This window comes from Salmo trutta, chromosome 34 (assembly GCF_901001165.1).
Source record: "Salmo trutta chromosome 34, fSalTru1.1, whole genome shotgun sequence".
NCBI lineage: Eukaryota > Metazoa > Chordata > Actinopteri > Salmoniformes > Salmonidae > Salmo > Salmo trutta.
In genome coordinates this window covers 28,218,837-28,241,092 of record NC_042990.1, presented here as the reverse complement: position 1 = coordinate 28,241,092, position 22,256 = coordinate 28,218,837, and the positions used below count along the sequence as shown (strand labels likewise).

Here is a 22,256-nt window from a genome sequence, read left to right as displayed (position 1 = left end):
TCTGCGGTTGTGAGGCCGGTTAGATGTACTGCCAAATTCTCTAAAACGATGTTGGCGGCTCTGGACATTCCTGCAGTAGCACGTCAATTGCATGCTCTCTCAAATTGAGGCATTGTGTTGTGTGACAAAAATTGCAATTTTAGAGTGGCCTTTAGTCCCTAGCACAAGGTGCACCTGTGTAATGATCATGGTTTAATTAGCTTCTTGATATGTCACACCTGTCAGGTGGATGGATTATCTTTGCAAAGGAGAAATGCTCCCTAACAGGGATGTGCACAAATTGAGAAATAGGCTTTGTGCATATTGAACATTTCTGGGATCTTTTATTTCAGCTCATAGGACCAACACTTTACATGTGTTTATATTTTCATTCAGTATAGATCACTCATAACAGAAGACATCTAGGCCAGAGGCTGGCGGGAGGAGCTATAAGAGGACAGGCTCATTGTCATGGCTGGAATCGAGTCAAATGTGGTTTCCATATGTTTGATACCATTGCAGCCATTACAATAAGTCTGTCCTACAGCACTTCCCACCAGCCTCTTCTAAGCCTACTGAAGTTAATGCTGAAGGAAAGCCCAGGGATAACCTTAACAAGAAACCAAAGCACATTTCAACAAAAATTACTTGGACATTCAAGGATTTCAAAGGGCACCTACCACTAAGTCAATAAACCATCAAGTTCGTTCTTAAAAATAAAAAAATGTGATACTTGGAATACTTAAAAAAAAAAAAACATTTGTTAAATCTTAAGTGAGCCTATACAACACCCAGCCTCCCTTGCTAACCTTAGAGCAGTTAATCGTGCAAATATGATTATTTTTTAAGTATAATTTAATAATCTTTCCCAGTATGATTGCAGGTAAACTGATTGACATAAAAGGAACAAAATGTAAGGCACAAGTTAGACTTCAAGAATGAGATATTGCATTAAGAGAACGTTCTGTTTTGGACATTCACTAGCAACACCAGTCGGGCCGCAATAGAGGGTAGGTCAATATAATAAAACATCCTTTAAGAAAACATAGCTCAGTAATTTTAAAAAGACGGATGGGGACGCAGAGAGAATTCCAACAGAACTACATAAAAATACCTTTCTACGCCACCAGTTAATCAGAGGTTTGAGAAGCACATCAAGAACAGTAGCAAACAGTCTTTTGAGTGGTTTCCCGGACAAAGATTAAGCCTAGCCCTGGACTAAAAAGAACTTAAAGGAGAATCTCCATTTAGCATGCAGGACTAGGCTTAATCTTTGTCTGGAAAACAGCCCCTTTGTGCGCGTGTGTGTGGAAGTGGTGTGTCATGGCTCCGTGTGTTCCTGGTCACACGACGACTCTGACAGGCTGCTGAAGAATCCCTCATCCCAGATGCGAATGTTGCCGTCAGAATTTTCACAGGTGCTGCAGTCAAAGGGTAGAGGGCTGGGGCTCTGGGGGACCCCCGAGTCATGGCTTGACGTGGTGCTGGTGAGGCTGAAAGCACAGAATAAAAAGGGCAGAGGTCATGTCGGCTTGCATCATTTCTCCAACAGCAGCTGATATCAAATCATGCATTTTTTCATAGACAATCTCTGTTGTGAGTCAAGCAATGGACGTCATTGAAAAACAGTCAAGCTAAAATTTAGGACAAAATCTGTAGCTTCTTGATATGCCACACCTGTGGCATACCGTACTCTTACCTTTCGCAGTCTGAGTTGAAGTACACCTTGCTGCCCTTCTCTATGGGGAAGCGTGTGCGGTGACAGTCGGTACACATCTGGATGGCCTGTGCCACTGTGTAGCGTGTCTGGCCCAAGACACATGCCTCCATCTTGGTCATGCTCAGCTGGGACTGGAGGAACAGGTGCACTCTACTGTCAGACAGCAGCAGGGGGTCCTGGAGGATACTGGGGACGAGGAGACAAAGATTCATTTGTTGGCTAATTAAAGAACAGTCAATAAAACTATCAAGAACACCATACAAGCTGTATTTTCAGTTTGTAACCTGGAGCATTGATTATGTCAAAAACAAAGTGTGGTAGGAGATTAAGTGAATTGTTATTCTAAGCTCTGGTACCCTATGCCAAAGCTCTATGACAGGAGAAACTAGGCGAGAATGAGATCAACATTGTAATCATCAGTACATAAATGGCTTCTGTTTCAAGTGGAGTGGAGGAAATTAATGAAGTTGCTGGTAAAAGCCACTGGATGGCGTTTGGTGCCATAAATCCATGGATATAACAACTTATACAGGGCAAGCAGAGGCTTTACAAAACAAATGTCATACTGGAGGAAAATCTGAATTCATGTGATTAGCAATAAAATTCATTCATTTGGGATAACAATATCCCCCCAAAAATTCTTCCTAATGTACAAAAAGGGATCTACACCACAGATTGCTATGGACTGACCAGTAGTGCTGAGTAACTAACCAGTGATGTAAAGTACTTAAGTAGTACATTAAATAATTTTTACTTTCACTTTTTTGGTATCAGTACTTTATTTGACAACTCTACACAGTTTGAATGCTTAGCAGGACAGAAATGGTTCAATTCACACATAAGATAACATTCCTGGTCATCTACTGGCTCTGATCTGACACGTTTTGTTTGTAAATTATGTTGTTGAGTGTTGCATGCCCCTGGCTTCGCCGTAAATGTAAAAAACAAGAAAATGGTGCCGTCTGGTTTGCTTAATAAAGGAATTTGAAATTATTTACACTTGATACTTAAGTACATTTTATCAATTACATTTACTTTTGATACTTAAGTATATTTTAAACCAAAATAATTTGACTTACTCAAGTAGTATTTTACTGGGTGACTTTGACTTGAGTCATTTTCTATTAACGCATCTTTACTTTTACTTAAGTATGATAATGTGTATTTGCCACCACTGCAACTAACCGACATTTCATTTTTGGGTTATTAAACTAATTGACTAACGTCAGTTAAATTACTTGAATTCCATTTAGTTCGTTTGTGAGGCCAATGCCGTTTCTCGAGAGATATCAAGTTAGGGGCTGTGGGACACACGCCTGAAGGGAGTTGAATATTTGCTTAATGAAAACTACAACCCAATTCAGCGTAGAAACATGGTAACTAACTACAATGACCATAAACCATTTGAACCTGATCTAACATCTCTGGAGAGACCTGAAAATAGCTGTGCAGCAACGCTCCCCATCCAAGCTGAGAGCTTGAGGGGATCTGCAGAATAGAATGGGAGAAACTCAAACACAGGTGTGCCAAACTTGTAGCGTCATACCCAAGAAGACTCGAGGCTGTAGTCGCTGCCAAAGATGCTTCAAAGTACTGATTAAAGGGTTTGAATACTTATGCAAATGTAATTTCCGTTTATTTTTAATACATTTGCAAAAATGTAAAAACCCGTTTTTGCTTTGTCATTATGGGGTATTGTGTGTAGATTGATGAGGGAAACCATTTAATCAATTTTAGAGTAAGGCTGTAAAGTAACAAAATGTGGATACAGTCAATGCTCTGAATACTTTCAGAATTCACTGTATAGATGTTAGCTTGTCTGGCTGGCTGCTACTGCCTGAGGTGAGATGGTGACCTTAAGGAATGTCTTGTCTGGCTGGCTGCTACTGCCTGAGATGAGATGGTGACCTTAAGGAATGTCTTGTCTGGCTGGCTGCTACTGCCTGAGATGAGATGGTGACCTTAAGGAATGTCTTGTCTGGCTGGCTGCTACTGCCTGAGATGAGATGGTGACCTTAAGGAATGTCTTGTCTGGCTGGCTGCTACTGCCTGAGATGAGATGGTGACCTTAAGGAATGAAAAGTAATAAAGTAATCAAATAAAAACTAAGTCATATTATTAAGTTATAGTTCACAATTTTTGGCTCCATTTCCATTACAAAGCGCAAATCATTGTAATGTCAATGCATTTTTTTTAAATCGAACCTTCAATCAAAAGCTGTGATTTTTTCAAATCTAACCCAAACGACTTCCAAAAGCACTAATTGTTCATCAGTATTGACCGGACGACCACTTGAGGTAGGAAAACATCTGACAGTGACTTTGGTTGCATCAGACCCGTAGATGGGCTGTGTCTGGATCAGCCCTTCAAGCCTTTTGAACATGCTAAACCTGGCAGCCATTCATAAGGCTGAGGAGAGGAATAAACAAGGACACTCACATCTCTAGAAACTGCCGCAGGCCATTCATCCTCTGGTTGACCTTGTAGGGGTTTTTCAGACTGAAGAAAGGGTTCCAGGGAGGCAGTTTGGGCAACTCTCTGGAAAGGGACAAAAGTGGCTTTCAATGTGGCACTGTCATAGGATGCCACCTTTCCAACAAGTCTGCCCTGCTAGAGCTGCACCTGTCAACAGTAAGTGCCGCTATTGTGAAGTGGAAACGTCTAGGAGCAACAACGGCTCAGCTGCGAAGTGGTAGGCCACAAGCTCACAGAACAGGAACGCCGAGTGCTGAAGAGCATCTATCCTCGGTTGCAACACTCACTACAGAGTTCCAAACTGCCTCTGGAAGCAACGTCAGCACAATAACTGTTCGCTGGGAGCTTCATTAAATGGGTTTCCATGGCCAAGCAGCCGCACACAAGCCTAAGATCACCATGCACAATACCGAGCATTGGTTGGAGTAAAGCTTGCCACCATTGGATTTTGGAAATGCATTCTCTGGAGTGATGAATCAGGAGAATACTACCTGCCCCAATGCAGTGCAAACTGTAAAGTTTGGTGGAGGAATAATGTTCTGGGGCTGTTTTTCATGGTTGGGGCAAGGCCCCTTATTTCCCCTTCACTGGAACTCTTAACGCTACAGCATACAATGACATTCTAGACAATTCTGTGCCTCCAACTTTGTGGCAGCATGACAATGCTCCCATGCACAAAGCGAGGTCCATACAGAAATCGTTTGTCAAGATCAGTGTGGAAGAACTTCACTGGCCTGCACAGAGCCCTGACATCAACCCTATCGAATACCTTTCGAATGAATTGGAACGCCGACTGCGAGCCAGGCCTAATTGCGCAACATCAGTGACAGACCTCACTAACGCTCGTGGCCGAATGGGAGCAAGTCCACAGCAATGTTTCTGCACTAGTGAAAAGCCTTCCCAGAAGAGTGGAGGATGTTATAGCAGCAAAGGGGCGATCAACTGCATATTAATGCTCATGATTTTGGAAAGATTCGACGAACAGGTGTCCACATACACTACATGACCAAAAGTATGAAGTCAACCCCTGGAAAGACAAGTGCATACATCATTGCAGGAGTGATCAAATGATGCAGTGAAGAAGGCCTGCAGTGAACTATCACTATGGATTATACATACATGAGCATAGTGTTGTCCTGCAGACGCTGCCGGAGCCAAACAAACTCACTGTATCGCCTCCGCACACAGGAAGTCTTCTTCCTAAAACACATGCTATTGGTCTTAACACAGGAAGGTGGTAAATCATATTAGCAGAGGGTTTATAGCCAATATTACCCCACTTCAGGTTGTCATGAAGTTAGAGGTTGCCAATAAATACACACAGCTTCCTCAATCTCTCAGAAGCTGAAGATGTTAATGCTTAATGATGTTCATCAAGTGAAGCGTGCAGTAGTACTACTCACATGTAAACAGATCTCATAGTCAATGTGCGTGTGCCAGAAGTCATCTTTGTGGAATTGTGGCTCCTGGACCCAAACACTGACAAACTCCTGCAAAAGAAAGAACAGTGTTCAAAGGGGAAGTGTGTGGCATGAGTGTGGTAATTTCTTTGCTCAAGAGCAATGAAGTCACAGGAGAGGAAATATTATTTCAGCAGAAATGTTACCCAACCTCTCATCCAAGTGTGATGATTTTTTATTTATTTGTGCTTTTCTATATACCAATTTCTGTGTTCATGCAAGTGACTGAACAAATCCTCACTATCAGTATCTGCAATTTGGCAGTACGCCCAGAACCTCGTTTAGAGAAAGGAATCTGTTTCAACGTCCCAGCTTAAAGAAAACTTGAGGTATTGGTTGGTCACATGAATATAGCAAACATTATGAATGATAAGCTAAATCATGCAAATATAACTTGTCAGTATTTAAGGGAACTAACAGGACTGCCATGTTAGAGCTCATTTCAGACCGGTACTTTATGCATTGAAGTTTGGCTGACCTCCAGCTTGCTGACAAAGAGTATTCATTTAAGACTTAGTGTGCGGTGTAATCATTTTCACAACAAGGAAAAACTAAACAGTATAGGCAAAAATACACTAATTTAGATTGAGGTTTAATAGAGAATGAATGTTGACCAGCTCTGCCTTCGTCCTTGACAACTACAGCATGTGCAGGCTTTCCAGACCAGCACTAAAACCCAATAAGGAGTATTAGCGCTGGGGCAAGAACAAAAGTCAGCACATCCTCTAGGTCTCCATGAGCAGGATTAGGGAGTCATGACAGGTCTATCACTCACCTGTTTCATTAGACTGTCAATCTCCATCGTAGACTGGAATCTGGGGGAGATGGGACAGAACTTCAGTCAATTGGCAAACTGGCAAGAATGAGGTTATATGCTTCTCTAGTAACAGTGTTTCTACAGTTATTTTACATAAAACGACACTTTTTTTTTAAAGGCAATGTTTGGCCAAACACCTTCTCTGGCACACAGAAAGCCTAACCAACCCATTCAAATTCTCCTCTAAACTAGGGCTGGGATTTTCCAGGTATCTCGTGATACGATATTGGGACACTTAGGTGGCGATACAATATGTATGGCGATTCAATTGAAAATTGAAGTACCAAACATATAGCTCAATACATGTCTACTGCAGAGAGACAATAGAAATGAGTTGATCTGTCAGGGAAATAAAAAGCTGAATTATTGGCTCACCATTTAAATAAAGAATGAAAACAAGCTACAGGATGAAAAATACCAGTTTTAGAGCATGTACAGCCCACTAGCGCTAACTAACACTAACAGAAATATATTGTTACTTGTCAAAGTATCGATATACTGTCCAAAATAATATCGCAATGTGCAAGAGATTTTTCACCCATCCCAACTATAAACCAGGCCGCAGAGTCAACGGCTGTTGATTCTCCTTCAAATCTACATGCACCTGGATAAACCACATTCATATGCCAGAATCATTTGTCAACTTCCTGTATTCAACACAATACATCCTGATATTCTGTTGCAAACTTGCAACCATGGACGCCAAAGTGCGTCTCAAGTCAGTTGGTTCTCACCAGTCGGGTCAGAAGAGTGCTGTTCAATGCGAACACATCAGACCCACAAACCAGCAATACAGGTGTACCCCATGACAGTGTCCTTTTGCCAGTTCTGTTCACCCTCTACACCAACAATTGTACCCCTATAAGAATCAGGATGTGCAACAGTAAAATACGCTGATTTAATAGGTGACAATAAGGGATCATCGCTTTCACCTGATCAGTCTACGGCACAGTCTCCCAAACTCGGTCCTAGGGCCAACCCTGGGTGCACGTTTTGGTTTGTGCTGTAGCACTACACAGCTATTCAAATAACCAACTCATTATCAAGCTTTGATCATGTGAATCAGCTGTGTAGTGCTAGGGCAAAAACCTAAAACGTGCACCAAGGGAGGCCCTAGGACCGAGTTTGGGAAACCTTGGTCTATGGCACAGAAAGAGCATGTTTTGCAAAAATGTAATGTTCAGTTAATTGAGTTCTAGTCGCAGGCTACAGTCAAATGTTTAACGTGTGCAATGATGTGCCAAAGGAATCTGTGATTTGAGTGCATTATAAGGTAAATCAGAATAAGCAGCCTCAGTATTTGCAGCCGTTAAGTGATATGTCTAGTTGCCGATCCGTCAGTATTGTGTAACTGATGTTAGGGAAAGATTAATGGAGAAAGCTGATCAGAGAGCAGCGCTACCTTTATTTTGAACTATCAGTAGCAAAAAAACATGATCCAGCGACGCACTCACAGAACGTTCTCACCGCGTGGTGTTTTCGGGAAACACGTTACGTCTTCGGCTGTTGTAGGACAGATGCATTGTTAAAAATAGTTCCATTGCTATCAGGAAACCGGGCCCAGATCTGCAAGAGACATGGGGCCCATCCACAGACACACCATTTCAATTTGCTCTTTGTGTTAAACTATGGCATTATACTTGACTCAAACCTCACCTGGACACCTAACACAAAAGTTCAGAGGACAACTACAGTACCAGTCAAAAGTTGACACACCTACTCATTTTACAGATGCACAAGCGAGAGCATCCTGTCGGGCTGCATCACAGCCTGGTACGGCATCTGCACCGCCGTCAACCGCAAGGCTATCCAGAGGGTGATGCGGTCGGCACAACGCATCACAGGGGGCAAACTACCTGCCCTCCATGACACCTACAGCACTAAATGTCACAGGAAGGACAAAAAGAGCAAGGACAACCACCTGAACCACTGCCTGTTCACCCCGCTACCATCCAGAAGGTGAGGTCAGTACAGGTGCATCAAAGCTGGGACCAAGAGACTGAAAAACAGCTCTCAAGGCCAAACAGCAATCACCAACTCAGAGGCTGCTTCCTACATAGAGATGTCGTTGGCTACTTTAACAGATCACTAGTCACTTCATACAATGCACTCTAAATAATGTTAACATACCTTACTCATATCACATGTATATACACATGTATATACCATCTATTACACCTTGCCGCTCAGCCATCCAAATACAGTTGAAGTCGGAAGTTTACATACACTTAGGTTGGAGTCATTAAAACTCATTTGTTAACAAGAAATGTGGCGTGGTTGACAAACTAAAGTTTTTGCAAGTCCGTTAGGACATCTACTTTGTGCATGACACAAGTAGAAACTTCTGATAGGCTAATTGACATCATTTGAGTCAATTGGAGGTGTACCTGTGGATGTATTAAGGCCTACCTTCCAACTCAGTGCCTCTTTGCTTGACAACATGGGAAAAGCAAAAGAAATCAGCCAAGACATCAGAAAAACAATTATAGACCTCCACAAGTCTGGTTCATCCTTGGGAGCAATTTCCAAACACCTGAAGGTACCACGTTCATCTGTACAAACAATAGTACGCAAGTATAACACCATGGGACCACGCAGCCGTCATACCACTCAGGAAGGAGACACATTGTCTCCTAGAGAGGAACGTACTTTAGTGCAAATCAATCCCAGAACAACAGCCGCTCAGCAAGGAAGGAGCCACTGCTCCAAAACCACCATAAAAAAAGCCAGAATACGGTTGGCAACTGCACATGTGGACAAAGATGATACTTTGAAGAAATGTCCTCTGGTCAGATGAAACAAAAATAGAACTGTTTAGCCATAATGGCCATCATTATGTTAGGAGGAAAAAAGGGGATGCTCGCAAGCCAAAAGAACACCATCCCAACCGTGAAGCACGGGGGTGACAGCATCAAGACTGGTGCACATCACAAAATAGATTGCATCATGAGGGAGTGAAATTATGTGGATATATTGAAGCAACCTCAAGTCATCATTCAGGAAGTTAAAGCTTGGTCGCAAATGGGTCTTCCAAAGTTGTGGCAAAATGGCTTAAGAACAACAAAGTCAAGGTATTGGAGTGGCCATCACAAAGCCCTGACCTCAATCCCAGAGAAAATGTGTGTGCAGAACTGAAAGTGTGTGCAAGCAAGGAGGCCTGCAAACCTGACTCAGTTACACCAGCTCTGTCAGGAGGAATGTGCCAGAATTCACCCAACTTATTGTGGGAAGCTTGTGGAAAGGCTACCCGAAACATTTGACCCAAGTTAAATGTAAAGGCAATGCTACCAAATAATAATTGAGTGTATGTAAACTTCTGACCCACTGGGAATGTGATGAAAGAAATAAATCACTCCACTATTATAGCCCTCACCCTTGAGAGCCGGGCTCGTCGCTGGAAATGGCAGAACACTGACATTCCTGTCTTGCAGCAAATCAGCCATACTGCTCGTTCTGTGCGTGGTGGCATTGTCATGCTGGAGGATCATGTCAAGATGAGCCTGCAGGAAGGGTACCACATGAGGATGTCTTCCCTGTAACGCACAGCGTTGGGATTGCCTGCAATGACAGCAAGCTCAGTCCAATGATGCTGTGACACACCGCCCCAGACCATGACGGACCCTCCACCTCGATCCCGCTCCAGAGTACAGGCCTCGGTGTAAGGCTCATTCCGTCGACAAGCGCGAATCCGACCATCACCCCTGGTGAGACAAAACCGCGACTCGTCAGTGACGAGCACTTTTTGCCAGTCCTGTCTGGTCCAGTGACGGTGGGTTTGTGCCCATAGTAGACGTTGTTGCCGGTGATGTCAGGTGAGGACCTGCCTTACAAGCCCTCAGTCCAGCCTCTCTCAGCCTATTGCTGACAGTCTGAGCACTGATGGAGGGATTGTGCGTTCCTGGTGTAACTCAAGCAGTTGTTGCCATCCTGTACCGGTCCCGCAGGTGTGATGTTCAGATGTACCGATCCTGTGCAGGTGTTACACGTGGTCTGCCACTGCGAGGACGATCAGCTGTCCGTCCTGTCTCCCCGTAGCGCCGTCTTAGGTGTCTCACAGTACGGACATTGCAATTTATTTCCCTGGCCACATCTGCAGTCCTCATGCCTCCTTGCAGCATGCCTAAGGCCCGTTCACACAGATGAGCAGGGACCCTGGGCATCTTTCTTTTGGTGTTTTTCCAGAGTCAGTAGAAAGGCCTCTTTGGTGTCCTAAGTTCTCATAACTGTGACTTTAATTGCCTACCGTCTGTAAGCTGTTAGTCTTAACGACCGTTTCACAGGTGCATGTTCAATAATTGTTTATGGTTCATTGAACAGGCATGGGAAATGGTGTTTAAACCCTTTACAATGAAGATCTGTGAAGTTATTTGGATTTTCACAAATTCTCTTTGAAAGACAGGGTCCTAAAAAAGGGATGTTTCTTTTTTTGCTGAGTTTACAATGTAGAATAGTAAAGACATCAAAACTAAGAAATAACATCTGGAATCATGTAGTAAACAAAGAATTTGACTAATCAAAATATTTTAGATTCTTCAAAGTAGCCACCCTTTGCAAACTGAGTTCCCACATATGCTGAGCACTTGTTGGCTGCTTTCCCTTCAGTCTGTGGTCCGACTCATCCCAAACCATGTCAATTTGGTTGAGGTCGGGTGATTGTGGAGGCCAGATTGGCTGCAGCACTCCATCACTCTCCTTGGTCAAATAGCCCTTCCACAGCCTGGAGGTGTGTTTCAGGTCATTATCCTTTTGAAAAACAAAATGATAGTTCCACTAAGTGGAAACAAGATGGGATGGTGTATCGCTGCAGAATGCTGTGGTAGCCATGCTGTTTAAGTGTGCCTTGAATTTAAAAAAAAAATTAAAAAAAAAACACTGACAGTGTCCCCAGCAAAGCATCATCACACCTCCATGGTGGAAACCACACATGCGGAGAGCCGTTCACCTACTCTGCGTCACAAAGACACGGCGGTTGGAACCAAAAATCGCAAATTTGGACTCAGACCAGAAGGACAGACTTCCACCAGTCTATTGTCCATTGTTCATGTTTCTTGGCCCAAGCAAGTCTCTTCTTATTGGTGTCCTTTAGTAGTGGTTTCCTTGCAGCAATTCAACCTTGAAGACCTGATTCACACAGTCTCCTCTGAACAGTTGATGTTGAGATGTGTCTTACTTGACCTCTGAAACATTGGGCTGCAATTTCTGAGACTGGTAACTAATGAACTTATCCTCTGCAGCAGAGCCAACTCTGGGTCTTCCTTTCCTGTGGCGGCCCTTATGAGAGCAAGTTTCATCATGGCACTTGACGGTTTTTGCGACTGCACTGAGATGTTCCAGATTAAGACATGAAGGTCAGTGAAAGTAATGGACTGTCATTTCTCTTTGCTTATTTGAGCTGTTCTTGCCATAATATGGACTTGGTTATTCCCCAAATAGGGCTCTCTTCTGTATATCACCCCTACCTTGTCACAACAACTCAAACGCACTAAGGAAAGAAATTCCACAAATTAACAAGGCACACCTGTTAATTGAAATGCATTCCAGGTGACTACCTCATGAAGATGGTTGACAGAATCCCAAGAGTGCAAACCTGGCAAGTAAAATCAGTGGTGTTCGTTTGGTTAGCATGGAAGCACGGGCGGGGTTAAGGATTGCCACCGACCGCACACCCCTACTCAACCGTCAGGCCGCCGATATGCATTGACTACATCCCACAGTGACCGTACGCACATATACCAACCAGAAGCCATGGATTACAGACAACATCTGCACAGAGCTAAAAGGCTAGAGCTCCCGCTGTCAAGGAGCGGGACACTAACAAGAAATCCTGCTACGCTCTCTGATGAATCATCAAAACAGGTAAAGCCTCAATACAGGACTAAGATCAAAAATCCTCCTACACCGGTTCTGATGCTTGGATGTGGCAGGGCTTGCAAACTACCACAGATTACAAAAAGGGAAATCCAGCCACTAGCTGCACCAGTGACGCGAGCATAGCGTCGAGGCAAGCAACACTGAACCATCCGTGAGTGTACCAGCTGTTCTGGAAGACTTATCACGCTTTCCGTACCCGATGTAAGTAAGACCTTTAAATAGGTTATCATTCACAAAGCCAGAATACCAGGATGCGTATTCTGCGCATGCGCTGACCAGCTAGCAAGTGTCTTCACTGACATTGTCAACCTCCCTGACCAAGTCTGTTATACCTACGTGTTTCAAGACCATAGTCCCTGTTCCCAAGAATACCAAAGTAAGCTGTGTAAATTACTAAAATCGCCCGTAGCGCTCACATCTGTAATCATGAAACTCTTAAAAAACAAAAAGGCACCATCATCCCAGACACTTTGGAACCACTCCAATTCGCATACCGCCCCAACAGATAACGCACTCTACACTGCCCCTTCCCACTCAGTGTTCTACACCATAATGCCCTCCAAACTCATCACTAAGCTTGGTACCCTGGGACTGAACACCTCCCTCTGCAAGTGGATCCTGGACTTCCTGATGGGCTGCCCCCAGGTTATGAGGGTCAGCCTGGCAGATGGGTTGTTGCCCCCTCAGGAGTGTGTGCTTAATCCTCCTCCCGTACTCCATGTTCACCTATGACTGCGTGGCCGCGCGCAACGCCAACGTCATTACGTTTGACAACACGACAGTGATATAGGCCTGACAACCGACGAGACAGACCTGGCAGTGTTGACAACCTCTCCCTCAATGTCAGCAAGACAACGCAGCTGATCGTGGTCTAGAGGAATTTTATTAGTCACATGTGCCAAACACTACAGTGAAATACATACTTACGAGCCCCTAACCAACAGTGCAGTTTCCCCAAAAAAATAAGAAGAATAAGAGATAAAACTACTAAAGAGCAGCAGTAAAAAACTATTAAAAAATACATACACAGGGGGTGCCGGTACAGAGTCAATGTGTGGGGGAACCGGTTAGTTGAGGTAGTATGTACATGTAGGTAGAGTTATTAAAGTGTCTATGCATATAAGACAAGAGTGGAGAGGGGAGCGGCAATGCAAATAGTGTGGGTAGCCATTTGACTAGATGTTCAGGAGTCTTATGGCTTGGGGGTAGAAGCTGTTTAGAAGCCTCTTGGACCTAGACTTGGCGCTCCGGTACCGCTTGCCGTGCAGTAGCAGAGAGAACAGTCTATGACTAGGGTGGCTGGAGTCGATTTAGGGCCTGCCTCTGACACCGCCTGGTATAGAAATCCTGGATGGCAGGGAACTTGGCCCCAGTGATGTACTGGGCTGTACGCACTACCCTCTGTAGTGCCTTGCGGTCAGAGGTTGAGCAGTTTCCATACCAGGCAGTGATGCAACCAGTTAGGATGCTCTCGATGGTGCAGCTGTAGAACCTTTTGAGGATCTGAGGACTCATGCCAAATCTTTTATGTCTCCTGAGGGGGAGCGGCTGGTAGACAGTGTCCTTTGCCCCAGCCTGTCAGGCACCATTTTCCTACAGTTCTGTAAATGACATTGAGGGCAAAGTATATCACTTATTCCCCTTTGACACATGCAAAGAGCCACAAGTATGACTACGTCACAGTCGGCAGGGGGGGGGCAGTTCATGCAGGAACCAATGGGATGCTCAGGGGGGCTCGAATTGTGGGCTGCAATTGCACAAATTAATCCTGATCCCATCTATGCTCCAATCACAAGGATTAACCAAATATTGGAACTAATTCTTGCCACCAAACACGTTAATATCCAGTTGCTAAGCAAGTTTGTCTAGAGGAAACCAGTGTCAAAAGAAGCTAGCTCACGTCTAAATTCTCTAATTAAATATACTGCAATTCCAACCTCTGCTTTGATTTTAAGCCTCAAATCTTGCCTAGCTAACTGTTTACTTTGTTAGAATTCTAATTAAATTTGAGGCTACATGTTATGGAAAATGTTATTTCCAACAGTCAACTCCACAATAAATCCAGCTGCATATCCATGGTTTGCACCTGTCACAACGTTGCCCTTGTTATCAATGCCGCAGCCATATTGATGAGCAAAAGTAGAACATGGGCTAATGACTCATTTAAATGACACTATAGAGGCTTGGGAATATGATGACATTACTAAAGTAGGCACATATTTGGTAAGAAACAACTTCGCCATCATGTTGTGAAATTTACTTTAGATGGCAATGTTTTCATTAGCTAGCAAAGTTAATTAAATAGCTAGCAATGCTTGTATTGTAAGCATTTCACCATAAATCCACACCAGTTGTTTACAAAGCATGTGACAAAGATTGTTATTTCATCCCAAGTATACCAAACCGCCAGACCCCAGAAATCGTTCACCCCCACCATGAATCTGAACTATATGAAATGTAAATTTATCCGATCCACATAGTTTGTGAAACTGCTCATGATTTACATTGTTGAATGTATACTGCTCAAAAAAATAAAGGGAACACTTAAACAACACATCCTAGATCTGAATGAAAGAAATAATCTTATTAAATACTTTTTTCTTTACATAGTTGAATGTGCTGACAACAAAATCACACAAAAATAATCAATGGAAATCCAATTTATCAACCCATGGAGGTCTGGATTTGGAGTCACACTCAAAATTAAAGTGGAAAACCACACTACAGGCTGATCCAACTTTGATGTAATGTCCTTAAAACAAGTCAAAATGAGGCTCAGTAGTGTGTGTGGCCTTCACGTGCCTGTATGACCTCCCTACAACGCCTGGGCATGCTCCTGATGAGGTGGCGGATGGTCTCCTGAGGGATCTCCTCCCAGACCTGGACTAAAGCATCCGCCAACTCCTGGACAGTCTGTGGTGCAACGTGGCGTTGGTGGATGGAGCGAGACATGATGTCCCAGATGTGCTCAATTGGATTCAGGTCTGGGGAACGGGCGGGCCAGTCCATAGCATCAATGCCTTCCTCTTGCAGGAACTGCTGACACACTCCAGCCACATGAGGTCTAGCATTGTCTTGCACTAGGAGGAACCCAGGGCCAACCGCACCAGCATATGGTCTCACAAGGGGTCTGAGGATCTCATCTCGGTACCTAATGGCAGTCAGGCTACCTCTGGCGAGCACATGGAGGGCTGTGCGGCCCCCCAAAGAAATGCCACCCCACACCATGACTGACCCACCGCCAAACCGGTCATGCTGGAGGATGTTGTAGGCAGCAGAACGTTCTCCACGGCGTCTCCAGACTGTCACGTGCTCAGTGTGAACTTGCTTTCATCTGTGAAGAGCACAGGGCGCCAGTGGCGAATTTGCCCATCTTGGTGTTCTCTGGCAAATGCCAAACGTCCTGCACGGTGTTGGGCTGTAAGCACAGCCCCCACCTGTGGACGTCGGGCCCTCATACCACCCTCATGGAGTCTGTTTCTTACCGTTTGAGCAGACACATGCACATTTGTGGCCTGCTGGAGGTCATTTTGCAGGGCTCTGGCAGTGCTTCTCCTGCTCCTCCTTGCACAAAGGCGGAGGTAGCGGTCCTGCTGCTGGGTTGTTGCCCTCCTACGGCCTCCTCCACGTCTCCTGATGTACTGGCCTGTCTCCTGGTAGCGCCTCCATGCTCTGGACACTACGCTGACAGACACAGCAAACCTTGCCACAGCTCGCATTGATGTGCCATCCTGGATGAGCTGCACTACCTGAGCCACTTGTGTGGGTTGTAGACTCCGTCTCATGCTACCACTAGAGTGAAAGCACCGCCAGCATTCAAAAGTGACCAAAACAGCCAGGAAGCATAGGAACTGAGAAGTGGTCTGTGGTCCCCACCTGCAGAACCACTCCTTTATTGGGGGTGTCTTGCTAATTGCCTATAATTTCCACCTGTTGTCTATTCCATTTACACAACAGCATGTGAAATGTATTGTCAATCAGTGTTGCTTCCTAAGTGGACAGTTTGATTTCACAGAAGTGTGATTGACTTGGAGTTACATTGTGTTGTTTAAGTGTTCCCTTTATTTTTTTGAGCAGTGTATTTATGCACTATATGTGGGGATGTTGTGTTATGTTTGAGATTGGAGACAAATGTTCAACCAAAGACACCCAACAGTGCAGACCAGGCATATTTTGTCACAACAGCAAACCTCAACTGCTTAGAGAAGAACCTAAAAAGTAAAGGCTCATGTGACACCCTAATAAAGTGACCCTACTACACATTGCGAAATATTTGGCAAAATATACCAGCACGCCTCTCTACAGGTAAACAATGGGGGGAGCTCAGCGGTCCAAGTGCAGAGGGTATTTCAGAGCTAGCGTTTGACAATGGAGTACACTGCCCAGCCTTACATAATTAGGAGATAGTCATGATTAAAATGGTGTCCAATTTAAAAAAAATCTACACAGCGAGATTTGGCAAAATACAGACATACTTATATTTTCCTATAGGAAACAATGAGACAACCTCAGCGTTCCATGAGTAATTGTTGTTTACATTTCAGCTAGCAGCAACGTGGGCAAGTCTCATTTCCAACAATAGCAAAGCAGGCATTGTGACGTAGAACAATAGGATGGGAATAGAACGTTCATAAGGCGAGATGGTGCCACAGTGACCAATTCCCTAAGGCCTGTTTTTTCATGATTACTTAAAACTACATCAAGCAGCTGGGATATAACATACTATGAAACTGGGCTACATGCCAGATGAAATGAACTAGCTTTTATCAGAAATAAACATTTTTAAAGATTTAATGTGTTCAGCCTAGCTTAGGTTGACCCCAAAAGTCTAGGGCCAGCTCTGACTACATGTGTGGGTATGGATTTGAAGATCCTTGAACCACTGCAGCCCCTCATGAGTTCATTTTGAGGCCCCTAGGCTGAAACGAAATTGAGGAAGCCGCGAGGTTAGACCGCCTGCAATAAACACATTTTGCAAACAGAGACAAAATGGTCACGCTCTTGAAATACAGAACAATACTGAGAAATGGGGATTGCATTCCACAGGTTTGTTTGGCATTTGAACCGTTGCAAACGCACCAGAGTCAATATAGTAAACTTTACTTTTTCACAACATTAAAAGCATGTTTATCTCTAATAAAAGGCATAGTAAGCCAACGTGTTTTACCTTTGGTATCGGTTTATTTATCCTTTCGGCTGGTAATTCGTTAGTGCCGCATGAGCAGGCTATTCTTCTCTGACTGCTCTGTTTCGTGGGTCTGACGACTGCAGTTTGATTGAATATGATAATGAGGCGCGCGCTCTGTTTCCTTTGGTACGTGCACGCTCCTGGTCTGAAATCGTGTGATTATTTTGGACCTGTTAAAACTGGTGTGCAACCAAACCTCGCATTAAAAATAATAAATGAAACAATTATTTGACTGCGCTATAGGAGCTGATGGGTCTTTCTTTGCTGACTTCCCCCCACAGACAGCATGTATTGTTTACTGGTAAAATAACCGCTGAATAGCTGACTTTAGTCCATTTTAGTTCCAGTGCACGCACACCTACCCCTAATCGCAATTAGCGGCTAGTACCTGGCAAGGCGATTGACAATATTGGGTGCATCTCAATAGTCAGCTTGCTTCCCCCCTTGTATTATTTTCCATAATTAAGGACAATTTTTCTGTTAAAATAACGATTTATCAACGATCATATGCAGACAAAAATAAGAAAATGGATGAGAGCAAATCCCCCTCATAAATTTATGTCATATCGCTTCAATCAATCTGTCCTGTATTTTCAGATCAGTGCAGCTGAAGAAAAAACATTAAAGGAAAGGAGCCAGGAAGAGGAAGCCATTTAGACTATTGAGGCCTTTTATGACAACCACAAGACTTGGATGTAGGCTATAAAAGTACATGTTGACTCCGTATAACTTAATCTATGGCTGTCCCACGGAGATCCTGTTAAATTACGAGAGGGGCTACTCTCTTGCCGGACAGTCTTTATTTCGCCCGGTGGGCGGTGCCATACGTCGCGGTGGGCGTGGGATTCTGAGTGAACTACTGTCCAATGCGCGTCCTCGTTCAACCAAGAACCTCCGCCTGGGACATTTTCATAACTTCTTCGTCGACATCACTATGGTATGTTTATACTTTATAGTTTACAATTTCAGCTTCATATTATTACATCATTTTGCTTTAGGCTATTTGAACTAAGGATAGCTAGCTGGCAAGTGTCTGGAGCAGTTTTCCCAAAAGTAAACGATGTGTAACGTCAAGTTTTGCTTGCTAGCCAATCAACAACGTCAATGCCGCTGTCAATCCAATCTACTAAATTTACATGATTGAAATATTTGAAACTGATCATGACTATATTTAATCTAATTTCACTGCGATTGGTTAGTCAACATGCAATAATACCTGTAAACTTTGACAGAGATACATTATTTGGGTTTAGATGAACAAAATCAAATTAACTGAGTCTACCCTTTCCCCCGTGACTGTGATGCAAACCAATACTAAAGGTCAGTATGATCAGTGATTATGCCTATATACATTGATATTCATGTTATGTGTGTGAGTTGTACAGTAGTAGAACTAGCTGCATAAGCTGTATGTGAGTGGGCATCTCTCTCTCTCTCTTTCACAGTCCTCTCAATTCAATTCAAGGGGCTTTATTGGCATGGGAAACATGTTAACAGTGCCAAAGCAAGTGAGGTAGATAATATACAAAAGTGAAATAAACAATAAATATGAACAGTAAACATTCCACTCACAGAAGTTCCAAAATAATAAAGACATTACAAATGTCATTATGTATATATACAGTATTGTAATGATGTACAAAAGGGAAAATAAATAAGCATAAATATGGGTTGTATTTACAATGGTGTTTGTTCTACACAGGTTGACCTCCCGGTCTCTCTTTCACACGTCTCTCTCTCTCTTCACACGTCTCTCTTTCATACGTCTCTCTCTCTCTTTCACACGTCTCTCTCTCTCTTTCACACGTCTCTCTTTCACACGTCTCTCTTTCACACGTCTCTCTTTCACACGTCTCTCTCTCTCTCTTTCACACGTCTCTCTCTCTCTTTCACACGTCTCTCTCTCTCTTTCACACGTCTCTCTCTCTCTTTCACACGTCTCTCTCTCTCTTTCACACGTCTCTCTCTCTCTTTCACACGTCTCTCTCTCTCTTTCACACGTCTCTCTCTCTCTTTCACACGTCTCTCTCTCTCTTTCACACGTCTCTCTCTCTCTCACACGTCTCTCTCTCTCTTTCACACGTCCCTCTCTCTCTTTCACACGTCCCTCTCTCTCTTTCACACGTCTCTCTCTCTCTTTCACACGTCTCTCCCTCTCTTTCACACGTCTCTCTCTCTCTTTCACACGTCTCTCTCTCTTTCACACGTCTCTCTCTCTTTTTTACACGTCTCTCTCTCTCTTTCACACGTCTCTCTCTTTCACACGTCTCTCTCTTTTACACGTCTCTCTCTCTCTTTTACACGTCTCTCTCTCTCTTTTACACGTCTCTCTCTCTCTTTCACACGTCTCTCTCTCTTTCACACGTCTCTCTCTCTTTCACACGTCTCTCTCTCTTTCACACGTCTCTCTCTCTCTTTCACATGTCTCTCTCTCTCTTTCACACGTCTCTCTCTTTCACACGTCTCTCTCTCTCTTTCACACGTCTCTCTTTCACACGTCTCTCTCTCTCGCTCTCTCTTTCACACGTCTCGCTCTCTCTTTTACACGTCTCTCTCTCTTTTACACGTCTCTCTCTCTCTTTTACACGTCTCTCTCTCTCTTTTACACGTCTCTCTCTCTCTTTCACACGTCTCTCTCTCTCTTTCACACGTCTCTCTCTCTCTTTCACACGTCTCTCTCTCTCTTTCACACGTCTCTCTCTCTCTTTCACACGTCTCTCTCTCTCTTTCACACGTATCTCTCTCTCTCTTTCACACGTCTCACGTCTCTCTCTCTCTTCACACGTCTCTCTCTCTCTTTCACACGTCTCTCTCTCTCTTTCACACGTCTCTCTCTCTCTTTCACACGTCTCTCTCTCTCTTTCACACGTCTCTCTCTCTCTTTTACACGTCTCTCTCTCTTTTACACGTCTCTCTTTCTCTTTTACACGTCTCTCTTTCTCTTTTACACGTCTCTCTTTCTCTTTTACACGTCTCTCTCTCTCTTTCACACGTCTCTCTCTCTCTTTCACACGTCTCTCTCTCTCTTTCACACGTCTCTCTCTCTCTTTCACACGTCTCTCTTTCACATGTCTCTCTTTCACACGTCTCTCTCGCTCTCTCTCTCTTTCACACGTCTCTCTCCTCTCTCTCTCTTTCCCAATGTGCTAACATTATATTTTTTATGAATTTGGTATCAGCTTTGCAGGTTTAATAAAAAATTGTTTATCTGATGGATTTTGGATGACCTTGGACTTCTTTATTTGTTTGAGGGCTTATACTATCTTGTTGATAAACAAGGACAACTTTACCATTTTATCCTGGAGGCATACTTACACACCCAGTCTCATTACTTTGTGGAAATATCTCTCAACTTTAAAAAAAAAGCAAAATTAGAATACGACATTATTTGTTTAGCGACTAATTCAGCAGTGACATGTGTTTACTTAATCTTTGTGGCTCCCTGGTGAAACATTAGGCCTAACATCCATTACTGTAGTTAATGTTGCCTTGATGACAGCTTTGCACACTCTAGGTGTTCTAAAACTTTTGACCGGTAGTGTATATCATTGAGTTAATAAGCCACAGCTCCAAAATGAGTAAGGTAGCTCCAAAATGAGTAAGGCAGCTCCAAAATGCAGGTTTTTCTGCATAGCTCAGTGCTTTCTGTGGTGGTGGGGCAAGCCAGCAGAAAATACGGAGCGTTGCGCCATGATTGGCTCAGTGTTCTGTCACTCATGGGGATTCTAGTCCATTGGGTGCTGCCATATATTATTTAGTTACATTAGAAGTGCCCATCCAAGAAGGCTCAAGGTTATTGGCCACAGATAAAGTGATGTCAAATCACATTGTATGTACAGTAGCTTTGATTGGACTGATTATTTCAACATCATACTTTAAAAATTTTAGCCAGCAGTCATCATTATGAATCGACAATCTACTAGCAAATCCTTTTTAATCCTTGTTATATGAAGAGAATTAATGAAGAGAAATTATAGATAAAACGTATCGGTGCTCATCAGCCATTGGACATAAACATTACACAACAAGTTGGAAATCGCAAATTCAACAATGAGTGGTTTGGAAGGAATCAGTGACAGTGGCTGTGTGGTCCCAAATCTGAGATTAAGGGGCTGTTTTCCAAATGATAAACATTCAACGTTGGCCATGTTGTCAATGAAGCATGATTTGTACTGCGCTCAAAACAACTGTTAACTCAGAACTATGAAAACTTGACTTCAGTGAGTTCAAGGAAACTGGGAAGTCGAGAATAAACGAGCTCCGACTGGGGAAAATAAGTTTTGAACGGTCATCCAACTTGGAATTGTGAATCCGTCCTCTTTCTAGAGCTACAACCTGAAGATCAATGACGTCATCATGATTCAACCTTGTTTTTCTGACTGATGACAAAAGTTGCCCCGCGAAGGACTGCCGCGCCACCTTCCTGTTCAAGTGATCACAGCACAACAATGTGAGTCCAAACATGTCTTGTATGCTGCTACATAAATGATGTAATATGCCAGGGAGATATGTATACTGCTAAGAAAGTAATACGACGTGTATGTTGTGTAGTAAGATGTTAGTTGCCCATGTGCCTCACCCTAATAATTTGGTCTATTTATCCCTCTTAATTTCACCTAAAGTTCTGGCTGTTCTACTGTAACGTTAGCCTCTAGCCTGTTTTAGAGAAATGTAATCATCGAATATTGTAAGCGCTTTCATTGTCTCCTTATATGCCCCTTTTTATTTATCCTATGGTTCTGACTT

The 22,256-nt window shown here is 43.5% G+C and overlaps 1 protein-coding gene across 2 annotated transcripts; it reads right to left on the bottom strand.

Moving 5' to 3' along the window:
• Positions 1 to 297: 297 nt before the first annotated feature.
• On the bottom strand, positions 298 to 17,742 carry LOC115173935 (sorting nexin-10B). Of its 2 annotated transcripts, XM_029732456.1 has the most exons (7): positions 17,490 to 17,742; positions 6,410 to 6,449; positions 5,578 to 5,664; positions 5,294 to 5,394; positions 4,139 to 4,237; positions 1,679 to 1,885; positions 298 to 1,472 (listed from the first exon to the last, which is right to left on the bottom strand). In XM_029732456.1, the coding sequence occupies exons 2-7, from the start codon at positions 6,434 to 6,436 to the stop codon at positions 1,301 to 1,303; spliced, it is 693 nt and encodes a 230-aa protein (XP_029588316.1). In that variant the 5' UTR covers positions 6,437 to 6,449; positions 17,490 to 17,742; the 3' UTR covers positions 298 to 1,300. The 2 variants fall into 2 exon arrangements, with proteins under 2 accessions (XP_029588316.1, XP_029588317.1); XM_029732457.1 differs by lacking the exons at positions 6,410 to 6,449; positions 17,490 to 17,742 and having other exon boundaries at positions 5,294 to 5,374; positions 5,578 to 5,656.
• Between the last annotated feature and the right edge of the window lie 4,514 nt (positions 17,743 to 22,256).